The sequence below is a fragment of the Danio rerio genome, chromosome 6, assembly GCF_049306965.1.
Source record: "Danio rerio strain Tuebingen ecotype United States chromosome 6, GRCz12tu, whole genome shotgun sequence".
Lineage (NCBI taxonomy): Eukaryota > Metazoa > Chordata > Actinopteri > Cypriniformes > Danionidae > Danio > Danio rerio.
Window position 1 is genome coordinate 12,136,827 of NC_133181.1, and position 15,674 is coordinate 12,152,500.

The following is a 15,674-nucleotide window of genomic DNA, read 5'->3' on the forward strand; positions in this document are numbered from 1 at the left end:
GATACCCAGTACTCAAAAACACCCATACACACTCATTCACACACCCACTCATACACTAAGGTCAAGTTAGTTTCTTCAATTCACCTGCACTGCATGTCTTTAGACGGTGGGGGAAACCGAAGCACCCAGACAAAACCCATGCAAACACGGGTAGAACATGCAAACTCCACACAGAAATGCCAGCTGGCCCAGCAGGGACTCGAACCAGCGACTTTCCACTAAGCCACCATGCCTCCCAGAATGTCAAGTGTAATTCTAGATGGCATATGTAAGAAGAAAAAGCAACAATAAAAGAACTGTAATGATGACTTCAAGTTGTCCTACCTGAAGAAAATAGCAATGATATTTTTGATAAAGCATACCAACAGATGCGCATGAAGGAACACAAATGTGCCACACAAAAAGTTTGTAGACAAATACAAATGCAAACAGGCTTCCTTTATGCACCTGTACATACAAATAACCCTTCCCTGCTGTTCATCTACCTCTCTCTGAGCTGAATCCAGGCCAGCACAGCTGTTATTATTAGCCTGACATCCCAGCTCAGTTCACAGCCATCACAAACTACTTACCTCAGTCAGCACTGTGTGTGTGTGTGTGTGTGTGTGTGTGTGTGTGTGTGTGTGTGTGTGTACGTGTTTTTGTGACATATGAGGACACAAATCTGTATAATGACGTGTATGACACAGGTATTACAAAAAGAAGGTGAAATATGAGGACATTGGTGACATCCTCATTTCTCAAAATGCTTATAAATCCTACAGAATGAGTTTAATCAGAGAGTAAAGCTGCACACAGTCTCTTGTGATGGTTGGGTTTAAGGGTGGGGTGGGGTAAGGGCAATACAATATACGGTTTGGACAGTATAAAATGAATGGAAACCTATGTAATGTCCCCACTTTTCACAAAAACAATTGTGTGTGTGTGTGTGGGTGCTGAATTTGGTGGTTTACAGGGACAGAAATGTGTATAAAGACACGGGTTCCTAGTTGTACAGTACTCTATTAAGCTGGTTTATGAGGACATGGCTTGTGTCTTTGTAAAACAAAATCCTTAAAAATCATATTTAACAGGGTCTTATCACATTCAAATTTGCTACATGATTGCTCTGAGGTTTTGGTTTAGGAGTGATAGCGTAGGGCCATATAAGCATTTTTTACAGCATAACATAATTAACTAATTCACTTTAATTTAATTAGTAAATGATTTGTTTTATTTTATTCATTCATTTATTTTATTTTCAGCTTAGTCGCTTTATTAATCTGGGGCCGCTACAGCGGAATGAACCGCCAACTTATCCAGCATATGTTTTACACAGTGGATGCCCTTCCAACTGCAACCCATCCCTGGGAAACACCCACATACTCTCATTCACACATATACACTACGGACAATTTTATCTTTACCCAATTCACATCTTTGGACTCGTGGGGGAGACCAGAGCACCTGGAGGAAACCCACGCAAACACGGAGATAACATGCAAACTCCACACAGAAATCCCAACTGACCAAGCAAAGGCTCGAACCCACGACCTTCTTGCTGTGAGGCAATGGTGCTACGCAATGCACCACCTTGACGCCCCTATTTTATTTTAACTTAGCTGTGACTTAACTAGGCGAGGCAGTGGCGCAGTAGGTAGTGCTGTCGCCTCACAGCAAGAAGGTGGCTGGGTCGCTGGTTCGAACCTCAGTTCCCAACCACAGTTGGCGTTTCGGTGTGGAGTTTGCATGTTCTCCCTGCCTTTGCGTGGGTTTCCTCCGGGTGCTCACAGTCCAAAGAGATGCGGTACAGGTGAATTGGGTAGGCTAAATTGTCCGTATTGTATGAGTGTGTGTGTGTGTGGATGTTTCCCAGAGATGGGTTGCGGCGGGTGGACGGGCATCCGCTGTGCAAAAACTTGCTGGATTAGTTGGTGGTTCATTCCGCTGTGGCGACCCCGGATTAATAAAAGGACTAAGCCGACAAGACAATAAATTAATGAATGAATGTAACTTAACTAATGAACTTAACCTTAATACAAAAATGAAGTCCTCATAAACCATTAATACCAACATGTGTCTGTGTGTGTAATTGCCAACTGAACATCTTAGGCTAAATCAATACATTCACCCTCCCATAATGACAATGAGAGAGAGACTGTATCATATGAACATCTGTAATGCACTCCAACATTCTACACAAGCTTTTGGCCGGTTTTGGTGCAATGTGATACACGCAGAGAAATAACCAAAGACATTAAACATGGAAGAAAGAGACTGAGTAGAACAAGCAGAGTATGCTGCCCTTAGTGTAGAGTTATCCACTAACAGATGTCGTCATGGTAACAGGTTACCCTTTAAAAGGTGATGCAGCTCAACCTCATCTTTCATTCGACACTAAATGAACAACTTGTGAAAAATGTATTGTTATTCAATGTTCTGTTTCTTGATGATTCATTAACCCAGACGTCCATATTCAATTCATATCTCCTCTTCAAAAACAATATTTTCACTGCGGTGGAAAAACTTTTTCCCAGACAAAGTGAGGTATAGACCTTTCAGGGTGGTCTAGTGACCTGTACGCACTTATAGGATATATTAAAAAAGCATATTTTTAGGTTAATGACTTAATATAACAACTACGGTAGCTTAGAGAGGTTAACCAAAGTCTCTTTAAGTCACTCGGCGGCCATCTTTGAAATGCCTCGTGGGCAGTATGCTCGGGCTGAATTGGGAAACATCAAATTCTCCAAAACTGTTAGCCGAGCTTACGTTTACATTATACATTTGGAATCACCAATACAATTAAACGACAATCATCTCATAAGTTTTGTTACTAAATGTTCGAATCAAACAACATCTGCATAATTTCTGGTTGCCTGAGCTAATGCGCATGCGCACTCGAAAGAACTAAGATCACGACACCAGCCTCATTTATGGGCATTCTACACATTATCATCCTCTGGATAATGATCGTCTGATCACGCTGGTCTTCTGAAGTAATCCACAACTTGGTCTTGATGGTGTTACACTGTAATCTCCTCCAGAAATGACAGTGACTCTTGTTTAAAAAACTGTGGCCGTTTGAGTAGTTGCTGTCATGTGATGTGTAACTGACAGGAAGGAATGTACTTTGCGTTCGTTTCATACAGATTACAAAACCAGAAAACTTTTGTTTTCAGATGTAGTTGGTTTATTTACAAGTACAGATATAAGCTTTATGTGGATATATTTGTCATGTCTGTGAAGCAAGTACTGTCTGAGATTCCAGTGCAGTTGTTGACCACAAATAATGTTGTAAAAGCACACGTCTGATCTTTGGAAGGCGAGTTTTTTTGTTTATTTATTTTTTTATTAAAATTGTTTTTTTGTTTGTTTATTTTAACATCCTGATTGCACAATTGCCATGTCTTTTGTATAATATTAGCCTAAATAACCATAACCTAAATAGCTAGGTCTGTCACGTTTTGGGTCCCCTTGAAACATTTTCCTTGTGTTCCTTACTATTTGCATGCGTTGTGGTAAATTGCAGCATGTTTCCTTGATTTTTTTGCATTGTGAGAATTTGTAGCGCGTTTTCTTTATGTATGCATTTGAGGATTTGCAACATGTGTGCTGTCAAACTAAATTTGCTGGGGCCTCATGTACGTAGACTTGCGTGGAAATCATACTAAAACTTTGCGTACGTAAAAATGTGCGTACGCAGAAAAAAATTCAGATGTATGAAACACTGCGTACGCCGAATCTCACGCATATTCTTTTGTACATCCGAATGAACGTGAAACTGAGCGCAACGTGCACGAGCACAAAACCCCTCCCTGCCTCCTCCCCCGTATGAATATGCTAATGACTCTACTTTGGCAAAACCCAACAAAAAAGCAATGGAAAAAGCAAGCAAGAAGAGAAACTTTGAACAGAATGTGAATTGGAGGTGCTGCTTTCGGAGGTAGACCAGAGAAAAGCGGTGTTATTTGCAAGTTTGTCCTCCGGAATAAACAACAAAAGAAAAAAATAGAGTAGGAGAGTTTAGCTGATGCGGTTAACACAGTTGGGTGTGAACATCGCACTGAGTGAATTAAAAAAGAAATAGTGTGATTTATAGGTGTTAAATGTTGCAGAATTCTTAACAGTCTCAGTGGCACAGCTCGTAAGACGCAGGTCAACATGTTTTGACACGTTCGAGCATGAACTCGGTTCGAATCCAGCGTCTGATGAACTCTTTCTCCTTTTTTCCCCCGCTACATATCAGATTTTGCCAACTATTTATCACGAGAAAGACAAGTAGGAATCATTAATAAGTCTGTGCATCATATTTTATTTGCACATTTATTGAATGGAAATGTTTCTGATTCACGCATGCGAATTCATCTTCAGATAGTGTCTTTATAGCAATGTGTGTGCAGTAGACAGCTCAGATTACATTGGGAAAACAGGCGACCGCTGCAAATTGCGCTTTATTGTTTAGCTGGTCAACTGTATGGTATGGAAACCTTATATACCTGCTAGATGAACCCGTCTCATACAGCTGCCATTGCAAGGCTCAGACACTTTGTAGAGAGGAATTTAACACAATTGCCTCTAGGAGTCGCCAATGAAAATAAAACAGACACGCACAAAAAATGTGCAAACGCAAGCCATAAAGCTGGCGTGGAGCTGCGCACATTCCCACCTTCAGTTCATTGTTAGTAAATCCAAACGTAAGCGATTCTGAGCGTGAAACCTGCCGTTCGCAGCGTTGATACATGAGACCCCTGGTGTTTTTGGTAATTGTATGTGTTTTCTTAAAATGCTGTGCATTAAGCTCTCTCTGCCACCATAGACAACAGACATTCAAAGTTTCATTCTAAAATCCACACGCACATCCTCTGTTGTGTTGTTATGATGACATTCAGAGCACAATACCAAACCAGCCTAAACTCTGACTCACACATCATCCATTCAGCCATAAAGGGCAGCATCTGTGTGTTTGGATGTGTGTGTTTTTATGACAGATTACTGAGTCTTACCTCGCCGTAGTCGGTGGTGAGCACCAGGTTTCCATCTCCACATGAGTTCACTGTAGAGGGAAGCAGCTGATCTTTATGATTCACCCACACTCGAGAACCCTGCAAAACACACAAACACAAATCGTGGATTACACATCCCAGTTGCTTGTAAGAGGCACAAAGTCAAACAACCCCAAATCAGAAAAAGTTGGGACCGAATTAAAAACGTAAATAAAAAAAAGGAAGTAGTGATTTCTAAAATTACTTTTACTTGTATTTTATTGCAGACAAAACAACAAACATTATTTCAAGAGTTCCCATTTAGATATGCTTGGCATTTATAGCAGGTTTGGCATGCTGTCCCAGGAGAGAACCCTGAGCTCGGAGATATTTGAGCCCAGGGCTCCCGCCCGGTCAATAAGGTTCAGGGGATCCGAGATCAGGTAGGTCTTGATCACTCCCCCTTTAGAAGGGGAGAAAAAGGAGTAGATGGGGTGGAAGGGGGGATTCTTCCAAAACGAAGATAGGGCAATAAGGAGAAAGGGATCCATTTATATTAAGCTAGGATCATTCTGATTGGATTATTACTGATTACGGATGAGTGGCCAGCAGTGCACAATCATATCATGTGCTCCTCTTGAAATTAGTTTGTGAAACTTCACTTAATGTGTTCCTCATTATTTTTATTGTTTGTTTTGTTTTCTCAAAATAAACATGTATTTAAACAGTGATGCGTTTATCACGTTGTAATGTTGCCTTTCCTTTTCACAACACTTAAATGATGTTTAGGTACTGAAGACACCAAGTGATCAAGTGTTTGCTTCCTGCAAACAAGTCTAAAGGTGGGCAACAGTACGGGGTCTTTGTTGTCGCATTTTGCGCTTTGAAATGTGCCACATATTCTATATTGGATACAGGTCAGGACTGCAGGCCAGGCCAGTCAAGTACCTGAATCCTATTCCTCCGCAGCCAGGATTTTGTAATGTACTTTTATTTGTGTTTTCCATACTGTCCTAACTTTTTCTGATTTGGGGTTGTGAAACACAACAAAAGATAAAATTATCATAGATTCATTCACTATTAATGTACAACTTTCAGGGTTGTACTATTACAGAGCAGTTAAGTGAAGGCCAAGCCCTCAGAGTATGTCAGAAAGCATATACAATGTAAAATATAAAAATATAAACAGAAACAAGGTTCTCCAAACAAACAAACAACTTAATTATGCTGCAAAATCCATGTCATTAAAAATAAAAAATCCACACAATTCACCTCACATTTCATCTTGCTATATAAGCAAATACCCACCATTTAAACTTTAAAAAAAAGTTTAAAATGTTTCATTTTCCTTCAACTTAGTCCCTTTATTCACCAGGGGTTGCCACAGCACGATGTACCCCCAAATTATCCAGGATATATTCTACACAGCGGATACCCTTCCAGCTGCATCCCAGAACTGGGATACATCCATACACATTCATTCACACACATACACTAAGGCCAATTTAGTAGACTGTGGGGCAAACCGGAGCACCCAGAGGAAACCCATGCGAACAAAGGGAGAACATGCAAACTCAGTTACGCTAACTGGCCCAGGCGGGACTCAAACCAGCAACCTTCTTGCTGTGAGGCGACATTGCTAACCACTGAGCCACCATGTCACCACTGTTTCCATTATAATTTGCCTTTTTAAAAAAGCATAAACAAAATAAAAAATACTAAACTATATTGATTTATGTTGTGATTGCCAGTGGAGTTGTCTCTGCTGGCGATCACTTCCTGTAGTTTGTACCAATTGCCAGCGGGGTATATGGAAGATCACCGCTGAACGTACTTCAACTACCAGAAACCCCTGCGCTCATCAACGCTGGCAACAGCTGACAATAATCCGGACACCTGCACACAGACACAGCTGCTGCTCATTTACATTGATTACAAGGACTATAAATACACCTCACATTCATTAATTTAGGGCCGAATCTTGTTTATTCCATGAACATTACAAAGCGTTTCTCCTGGTTTGTTTTCCTGTGTTTTGACCCTCGCCTTGTAAGTTTGTTCATCCCTGTCTGCCGCCTGTCTTTTGATCATCTGCCTGTGTTACTAACTCTGGATTGCCTGCATACACCTGTTTGCCCCTGCATTGACCATTGCATTACTGAACTTTTAATTAAACCTGCATTTGGATCCGCAAGTCTGCTCTCAGCTATACCTTCATTACAATTTATATCACTAAACTATTATTTTATAGTCAACAGAGTTTTATTTTAATATTTCATCCCTTTTACAAAGCTTTTAGAAACAATATTTGTTGTGAAAAATAAACCATATTTGAGAGTTAATTTCGCTTTCTTAACTCTTTGTAGATTTATGGTCTTAAATAAGATGTTAAACTCTTTTTCCATCAATCCTTTTACCATTTTGACAGAATTAATATTCAATTCCATAATTGTTCATTACAAATAAACCAAAGATTATTGGAGTTTGTTTGACAATAAAATATTTTTTTTTTAGCTTTAACTCAGAATCATAATTCAGTCTTTTATTTTACAATTATTTGTTATATTGATTAACAAAATCTGAGTGTACATTACACTGTATATTCATTGTATATACTATATACATAAATTCTTCAGCTTCAAATGGAAAAATGCGGTCAATATATAATCAACAAATACATAATCCATTCATTCATTTTCTTTCAGCTTAGTCCTTTATTTCAAGAGTTCACACTTAGCTGATGATTGGAAATAGCTAGTTTGGCATGCTGTCCCGGGAGAGAGCCCTGACCTCATGAGATCCTCGAGCCCAGGGCTCCCTCCCGTTTGCGGGGCGAGAGGGGAGTTTGAGCTCAGGTAGATCTCGAGAACCCCTCCCCCCTCCTGCTGCTTAAAGTTTGCTATGAGGGTGTGTTGCTGGTGGATTTTGACTATGGTGCTGATTTGGTTTACCGGTAGTCATTTTACTTATGTCTCATGTTTTGGACTGTGGGAGGAAACCGGAGGACCCGGGAAAAAACCCACACAACCACGGGTAGAACATGAACTCCACACAGAAATGCCAACTGGCTGGGTGGAGGCCCGAGCCGGAGGCGTTCTTGCTGTGAGGCCACAGTGCTAGCCACTGAGCCACCATGCTGCCCTATTCACCTTATTCTCAGCTGACGAGTGGGCGCAGCCATTTGAATCTTTTTGTCTCGCGACTTCCGGTCACATTCACTTCCATTCATTTTTTGACGTTAACAACTGCTCGTTACGCTGCTTGATGTTGCAATTTAATATTTTCTTATTATATTATGCTACTTGGTCTGTGTAGTCATGCAAACATTTGTTTGTTGAGCAAGTAGTTTGGCCATTTTCTGCCGTTTATTATTCCTAGTCATTTCTCCCATAGGCGACTGAATCGGAAGTTCTAAGACAATCCCAAAAACAGGCGCACTTCTGCATTTTAGAATAAGGTCAATTGAGAAAGAGAGGAGGAGAGGGGGTGGGAGGTGGGGATTCTTCAAGATGAAGATGACTAAAGGTAAGATGCTTTGGTTATTTATACTGAATTAGGAATCGTCTGATTGGTGGTTCGTACTGTATATTGGCTTGACCCAAGGCCATGTCAATTATAAGTACGTGATCCTCTCGAAATTAGTTTATAAATAAACTTCACTTATTAGGGGTCGCGACAATGGAATGTACCGCCAACTATTCCAGCATATGTTTTATGAAGCGCATGCCCTTGCTGCCACAACCGAGAACTAGAAATTACATAATTACTAAATAAAAATAATGTTTAAAACCTTTAAAATCTATATTTCATCTCACCAGCCGACAAGTCATAGACTTCTGCATAAAACAGAACATTCACAAAGTGGGAAAAAGAAACATGTACAAAAGAAGAATGAAATAATTTAGGCTAAGCAATATTACTATAGAGGGTTTGTGCTGTACTGGATTTTTATAGCTTATAAATGCAATAACACAGAGCACAGTGAGCACTGATGTCATTTCAGATGTGTCCTCTTGCTCTTCTCCACAGCAGTATCTGTGCTCTTCCATGCGAGTGCCGGACTGAATTATGGCCAGCTGTATGATGTTAACTACTAATAATTGGGAAACAGATCGATAAGCCCTCAGCATTACAGAGGAAATTCAATACACAATCACCAGCTCCAACAGAAAATACATATTAGGCCTACTTCCAACGCATTACGTAAGCTTTTACATGACTCCATTTTAATATAAAAATGATAAACCTTTTTTTGTTTTTTGACCGTTTAATGAGACAACAAAAGTGTCTCAAACTGTTATTTTCTCTATATACACTGTAAAAAGCAATAAGTTGACTTTACTTAAAAAAGTAAGTAGAATTAGCTGAATTATTAATATTAAGCTAAGTCAACTTGTCAGTTACAAGTTACGAGTTTACTTATTTTCAAGTAAAGTCAACTTGTTGCTTTTAAGGCAATGGATTTACTCACTTTAAGTAACTAATCACTTTTCACAATGAAAACTACAAATATTTGATTTTGTGAACACAGAGATGCACAGGCAAATTATATGTTATAAAACAGTCTATTCAAATCTGTGAATACTTGACAATAAAAAAACCCAAACCAATGTGGAGTATGCTCAGACATGCGTTGTTCTTTTCATAGCAACCGTATAGGCCAACAGCTGGCCTAAATAATTTTGCTTCGTGATTTAAGAATATTTAGATATTTAGACTAGAAACAAGACAAAACATTTAAGTAAGAAAAGCTTTTTTTGCAGTGCATGGTATGTTATTTCCATGTACTGAACTCTTCAGTTTCGTATAAATATTCTGTGGCATAATTTTTTCCAACTTTGTTTTTATTGATTTGAATTATATTACAAAACCCAGCAAACAATACAAAATGGGACTTGTTTAAAAGTCTCTGCTTTACCTCTGATTAAATTTGTTAATTTTTCAAGAGCAAGATTATCAGACATTTCCTTTAACCATTGTGCAAGAACAGGTCTTTGGGTATTTTTCCATAACACGTTTAACTTTTATAAAGCTGAAATCTATAAGTTTACTGACACATTTTCAGGATATATATGTGTCACCGACTCGGTCCCAGTCATTCCCCTCGCTGGCCAGCAGAGGTCACCATCACCGGACTTCTAGCATTACGTCATACTCAGACACTGATTGTTACACACCTACAGCTCATCCTACTGATGATCCACACACACATATAAGCAGCTCACACACTCACTCTGTTGCGAAGTCTTGTTCTGCCCTGCCTGACATTACTGAGTGGTATCTCCTTGCCTGATCTCCCGTGTATTACCTGGGCTGTATATCGACCTTGCCTTGCCTTGCCTTGCCTGCTGCCTGCCTCGAACCTTGCTTGTACCCTTTACTTTATTCCACGCTGCCTGCCCTGAACCCTGCCTGATATCTCGCCTCTGATCCACGCCGCTTGCCTCTGACCCATGCCTGCTATCACACTCCTTGACAGCCAGTCACCAGCCCTTAGACCCATACTAACTACGTTTGATGTGAGTTTGCACGCAAGTGCGTATTGTGTGATTGTGATTAAACTGTGTTTAATGAATAAACTGCAAATGGATCCCTCCGTGTCAGACTCCTCGTTACAATATGTACACTGTAAAAATGCAGTTTCTCACAATTGATTCATTTTGTCTCAACACAAATCGATTAAGTTAACTGATCACTTTTGACAAATTTATGGTTATTGAACATAAAAATTAAGTTGTCCCAATGAAATCTAAAATTTTTATTTTGAATAAGTAGTTTGAACAAGCAAAAAAAAAAAAAAAAAAATATATATATATATATATATATATATATATATATATATATATATATATATATATATATATATATATACAAGTGTAATAAACAAAGTTTTGGTTCCAAAGAAACATTTTCACCAACCATTTCACAAACCACACCAAGCACCTCCTTCCAAATTTCCAAGTTCTTCTTTACATTTTGTGCAATAGTCTGGAATATTAGGGTTAATCCAATGTAATTTTACACATGTAATGTAAATCCTCATCATTCATTTTCATTGCAGTATTCTACAATGCAATACAATATTTAATCCATTCTAGTATTAATGGTTTGAGTTTGAGCTAAAAGACTTATATTCCTCAACAGTAATATACTTGAAGGTATCTTTACCATGCTGAAATGAATGAGAGGGAATTTTCTTTAAAGCTATCCATTAGTGTCTTATAAAACAAGGATATCATTCCTCATGTGATTTAAAATTAGTTGTACTAATGTAGAATATTTATACTTTTCGAATATATAAAACTTCTAATTTAAAGGTATTTAAAGAAGTGCATCTAAAGAAGGATGCATCACTATGGCACCTTTAACAAACAGAATAAATTCACAGCATATGAAAGCATGGCCTAACGAAAAATGTGACAACTTGTCCAAGAAAACAAACAGTAAGTTGACTGAATGTGCACTATAGTGAATTTTGGAAGTCACAATTCACAATTATTCTACTGTAATTAAAGATTTTGAAATAGGTGTATGAAACCAACACAGAAAACCACAGCTAGAAAACACAGGCATGCAAGAATCTTTGACTCATTCGACATACATATACTTACTCCTGCCCAAATAAACTAACAGAATAATATGCGAATCCACCAAAACCACTAACTAAAACAATAAGCGTGAGTTTCCCAGACAGGCACATTAGCCACACTGATTCAGAAATGATGTCCTCCACGCCACATGCATTTGTAGACCGATAAACAGGCAGACCGAGAGACAGACAGACAAACAGGAGCTGCTCTTTGTCAACAGATGGTTGAGTATGACGGGCCGTCCCACCTCCAGTCAAGAGAAACTACAGTGGTGAAGACTGAAGTGGTGAAGAAAAAAAAAAACAGACGGCTCTGCCTCTGGGTAAATAACCAAGCCAGGCAGAAAACACATACAACAGCCAACTGTGCAAAGCACACTCACACATTTCATTTTCCTTAGAAGACATTGTTGTTGAATATAAACAGGATCTTTAAGATTAATAACAATAATAAATGATCCATTCATAAACTCCACACATTTCCAAACTTATATTCAAACTACTGGTAGAAACAAAGACACTAAATTTAGATTTCAGCCTTATATCGATAAATAATCTTATCTAGCCCTATGTTCAGGTATTTAAAGGGATAGTTCACCCATAATGGTTACACCCATAACCATTAAAAAAAAAAAAACGAAGATATTTTTAGGAAAGGTGGAATCTGGTAATGATTGACTTTCAAATTGTTTGTTTTTCTTGCTACATTGATGTCAAAACCACATATAAAAACGCATCAAAAATACTAATCGATTTAATGTCAAAATCCATTTGGCATCCTAACATTGACATCCTTATGACCACCAAATTAGCAACACAAAAAGTATTATAATATAAGAAAAGTTTTATTCATCTGAAATCTTCAGTTTCAAATTAATTATTTACATTGGATTCGGTTTTTCTACGATGCAACTACCTTGATGTCAAAACGTCATTAAATTGACATCGAATGTTGGTGTAAAAAAACGTCAAAAATTGACAGTCCTGATAAATATTTGACACGATTTTTCGATGTCATGTAGACGTCAATTTGATGTCGTTTTAACATCAGAGTAGTCAATTGACATTTTTGATGTGTATTTATGTCGTTTTGACATCAAGTGGCCTGTTGGGTATGAATGTGTTACCGGTTTCCGACGTTCTTCAAAATATCTTCTTTTGTGTTCAATCGAATAAAAAATGTTTGACAACAGACTATATAAGATCAAAATGGGAAAAAGAAGTAGGTATTATTCGGAATCAAGACCAATGGGGGACTACTCATCCTTGCTGGGGGAATTGTGTGGTAAGAGGTACATCATGCGCATATATTCCAGCAGTGCTCAGGAATTTACAGTTTTTGGGAAATGGCACCATCAACTCCGCCATCAATTATATTTTTGATCTTCATATTCCTAGATCATTCGAAGTACTTTATCTATGGAATGGTATACAGAAGACTCACCAACTAAATAAATGAATGGTTAAAAATTATAGCAGAAGTTGAGGAAATGAAAAAAAATGACACATGCACTTCCATTTCAATCAGAGATCTTTGAAAAGAAATGGAGTACATGGCTGGCTTTCTCCACAACGACAATATAATTAGTTATAATTGAACATTTACATAATTTTAGAGGTTATGCATCATTGTGAAAATGTTTGGCAACCTTTTATAATTTTTTATACTTATTTTATTTATTTATTTATTTATTTATTTTAATGAGGTTAATTTCATATTTTTAAATATGTATGTATATAGATATACATGTGTGGAAGGGATGTATTTGCCTATATACGTATATATGTATCTATGTATATTCATGTATATACCTATTATAAAGTTTTATTTGTTTGTTTTGTTCTCAATGGTTATGTCCCTAAAAAATCAATTAAAACTAAATAAAAATAAATAAATAAATAAATGAAAACCAATTAAATATGTAACTGCTCAAAACATCCATTAAATTCTGACCAAAATCAAAAAAAGAAGAAAAAAAACTTTTTAGGGTGATAAAGTAAGGAAGTGTACATTTTAGGGTGAACTGTCCCTTTAACACTGCATGGTTTATTAACTATTGTTTGTTTTTCTCACCATTATGTCAAAATTACACATCAAAAAAACACTTCAAAAATGCTAATCGATTTCATGTCAAAACCTTGACATCCATTTCACATCTAAATATTGCATTGACGCCATTTTGACCACCACATTAACAACACAAAAAGTATCATAATATAGGAAAAGTTTCATTCCTCTGAAATCTTCAGTTTCAAATTTCTACATTGAATTCGGTTTCTCTACAATGTATGTAAACTACCCTGATGTCAAAACCACATTAAATTGACATCTAAAGTTGGTGTCAAGAAAATGTCAAAAATCGATCAAAAGACAGTCCTGATAGATATTTGACATGATTTTTGGACGCCAATGTTCGACGTCAATTTGATATTGTTTTAACATCAAAGTCAATTGACAAGGAATTGATTTGCATTTTTGATGTGTTTTTGACGTGTTTTTTTATGTTGTTTTGACATCAAGTGGCCTGTTGGGTATGAATGTGTTACCGGTTTCCAACGTTCTTCAAAATATCTTCTTTTGTGTTCAAAAGAATTTTAAAAAAAAATTCTTGGGGGTGATTAAAGAGCGAAGAAGTTTACATTTTAGGGTGAACTATCCCTTTAACACGACATGGTTTCTCTGCTATTGTTTGCTTTTCCCACTTCTCAGCAGGCACCATGTCAAAACTACATCAAAAAACACATTACAAATGCTACTAGATTTAATGTCAAAACCTCGATGTCCATTTGATAATCAAGCATTGATGCCGTTTTGACAGCGAAAATATCATCACAAAACATACAATGATATAAGAAAAGTTTCATTTATCTGAAATCTTCCATTTTAAGTCACTAATTTACATTGGATTCGGGATCCCTACAATGCATGAAAACTATACCTTGATGTCAAAACGGCATACAATTCACATCTAAAGTTGGTGTAAAAAAAACATTCAAATGTAACAGATAATTGTCAGATGTCAATTTGATGTCGTTTTAACATCAGATTATTGACATTTGACATCAAATTGATTTGTGTTTTGACATGTTTTTTAATATCACTATTAAATATTGCACACTTAATACAGCATATAATAATTGCACAACACTGTACAAACCCATTTGTAAATGTATGGTATACATACCTAAATATCTAGTTTGAATTCCTGTTTATAGGCAATAATAACCTGTATTATGTTTGTTCAAATCTATTTGCATATCCCTGATTATTAATGGGAACCATACAGTATGCTCATCTATTTGTCGATCTCTGATTCCACTAAATATGACTTGTATATGATGTTCATAGTACATCCATCTGTAAATATTACCCACATTTTTCAATGAATGCACTTATAACTTATACCTATATTCTGCACTTGCTGCTATTGCAGTCCTGGATAGACCTCAACTGCATTCCGTTGCCTTGTACATGTGTAATAAGAATAAAGTTGAATCTAATCTAATCTAATGGTATGTTGACATCAAATTGTCTGCTGAGTATGAATGTGGACGGTTACCAGTTTTGAACATTCTTCAAAATATCTTCTTTTGTGTTCAACAGACTAAAAGAAAACACATAAATACTTGGAACCACTTGATTGTGATTAAATAGTAAGTACATTTAAATTGTGGGGTGAACTACCTCTTTAATGTCGCTTCACGTTTTCTCAGACATCTTCTATAAAGACCCTTCACCAACACAAGCACTCTCCTTATTCCCATATTTGATGTTTTCCAGAGTATATTTTTACTGACAGCTGTGTGCGAGCAACAGCAGAGATATGTGTTGATGAAGACGTTGAATTCTTTCATCTGTGTTGTTCACGCACGATTACCCGCTCTCCGCAGGGTCTGAGCTCTCATTAATGATTCCTTCGTTCGGATCAGGCCAGCAGCCTCTGCATCTGCACTAATTAGCAGCTCCTGATCCCTGCTAGAGATATTGTATCTTTGGTTGTGTAAAGCTAGGAATTCCTAATAAGAACAAGACGAACGCTTGAGAGAAAGATCAGTCAAACATCATTAAGCTGTTTTTCATTTGTGAATTTCTGTGTTGGTATGCATGTGTCACAGGGCCG

General features: G+C 37.4%; 1 protein-coding gene across 3 annotated transcripts in view; it reads right to left on the bottom strand.

The window, feature by feature from the left end:
* The window catches only part of myo10l1 (myosin X, like 1), a 153,922-nt gene that overhangs the window by 80,856 nt on the left and 57,392 nt on the right, over window positions 1–15,674 (bottom strand). For all 3 annotated transcript variants that reach the window (XM_073953718.1, XM_073953717.1, XM_001924006.9), the window contains one exon: window positions 4,986–5,084. Coding sequence is in view for 1 of the 3 variants with exons in the window: in XM_001924006.9 (XP_001924041.3) it covers window positions 4,986–5,084 (99 nt within the window). In the remaining 2 variants the exon portion in view is untranslated. The remainder of the gene's footprint in view (window positions 1–4,985; window positions 5,085–15,674) is intronic.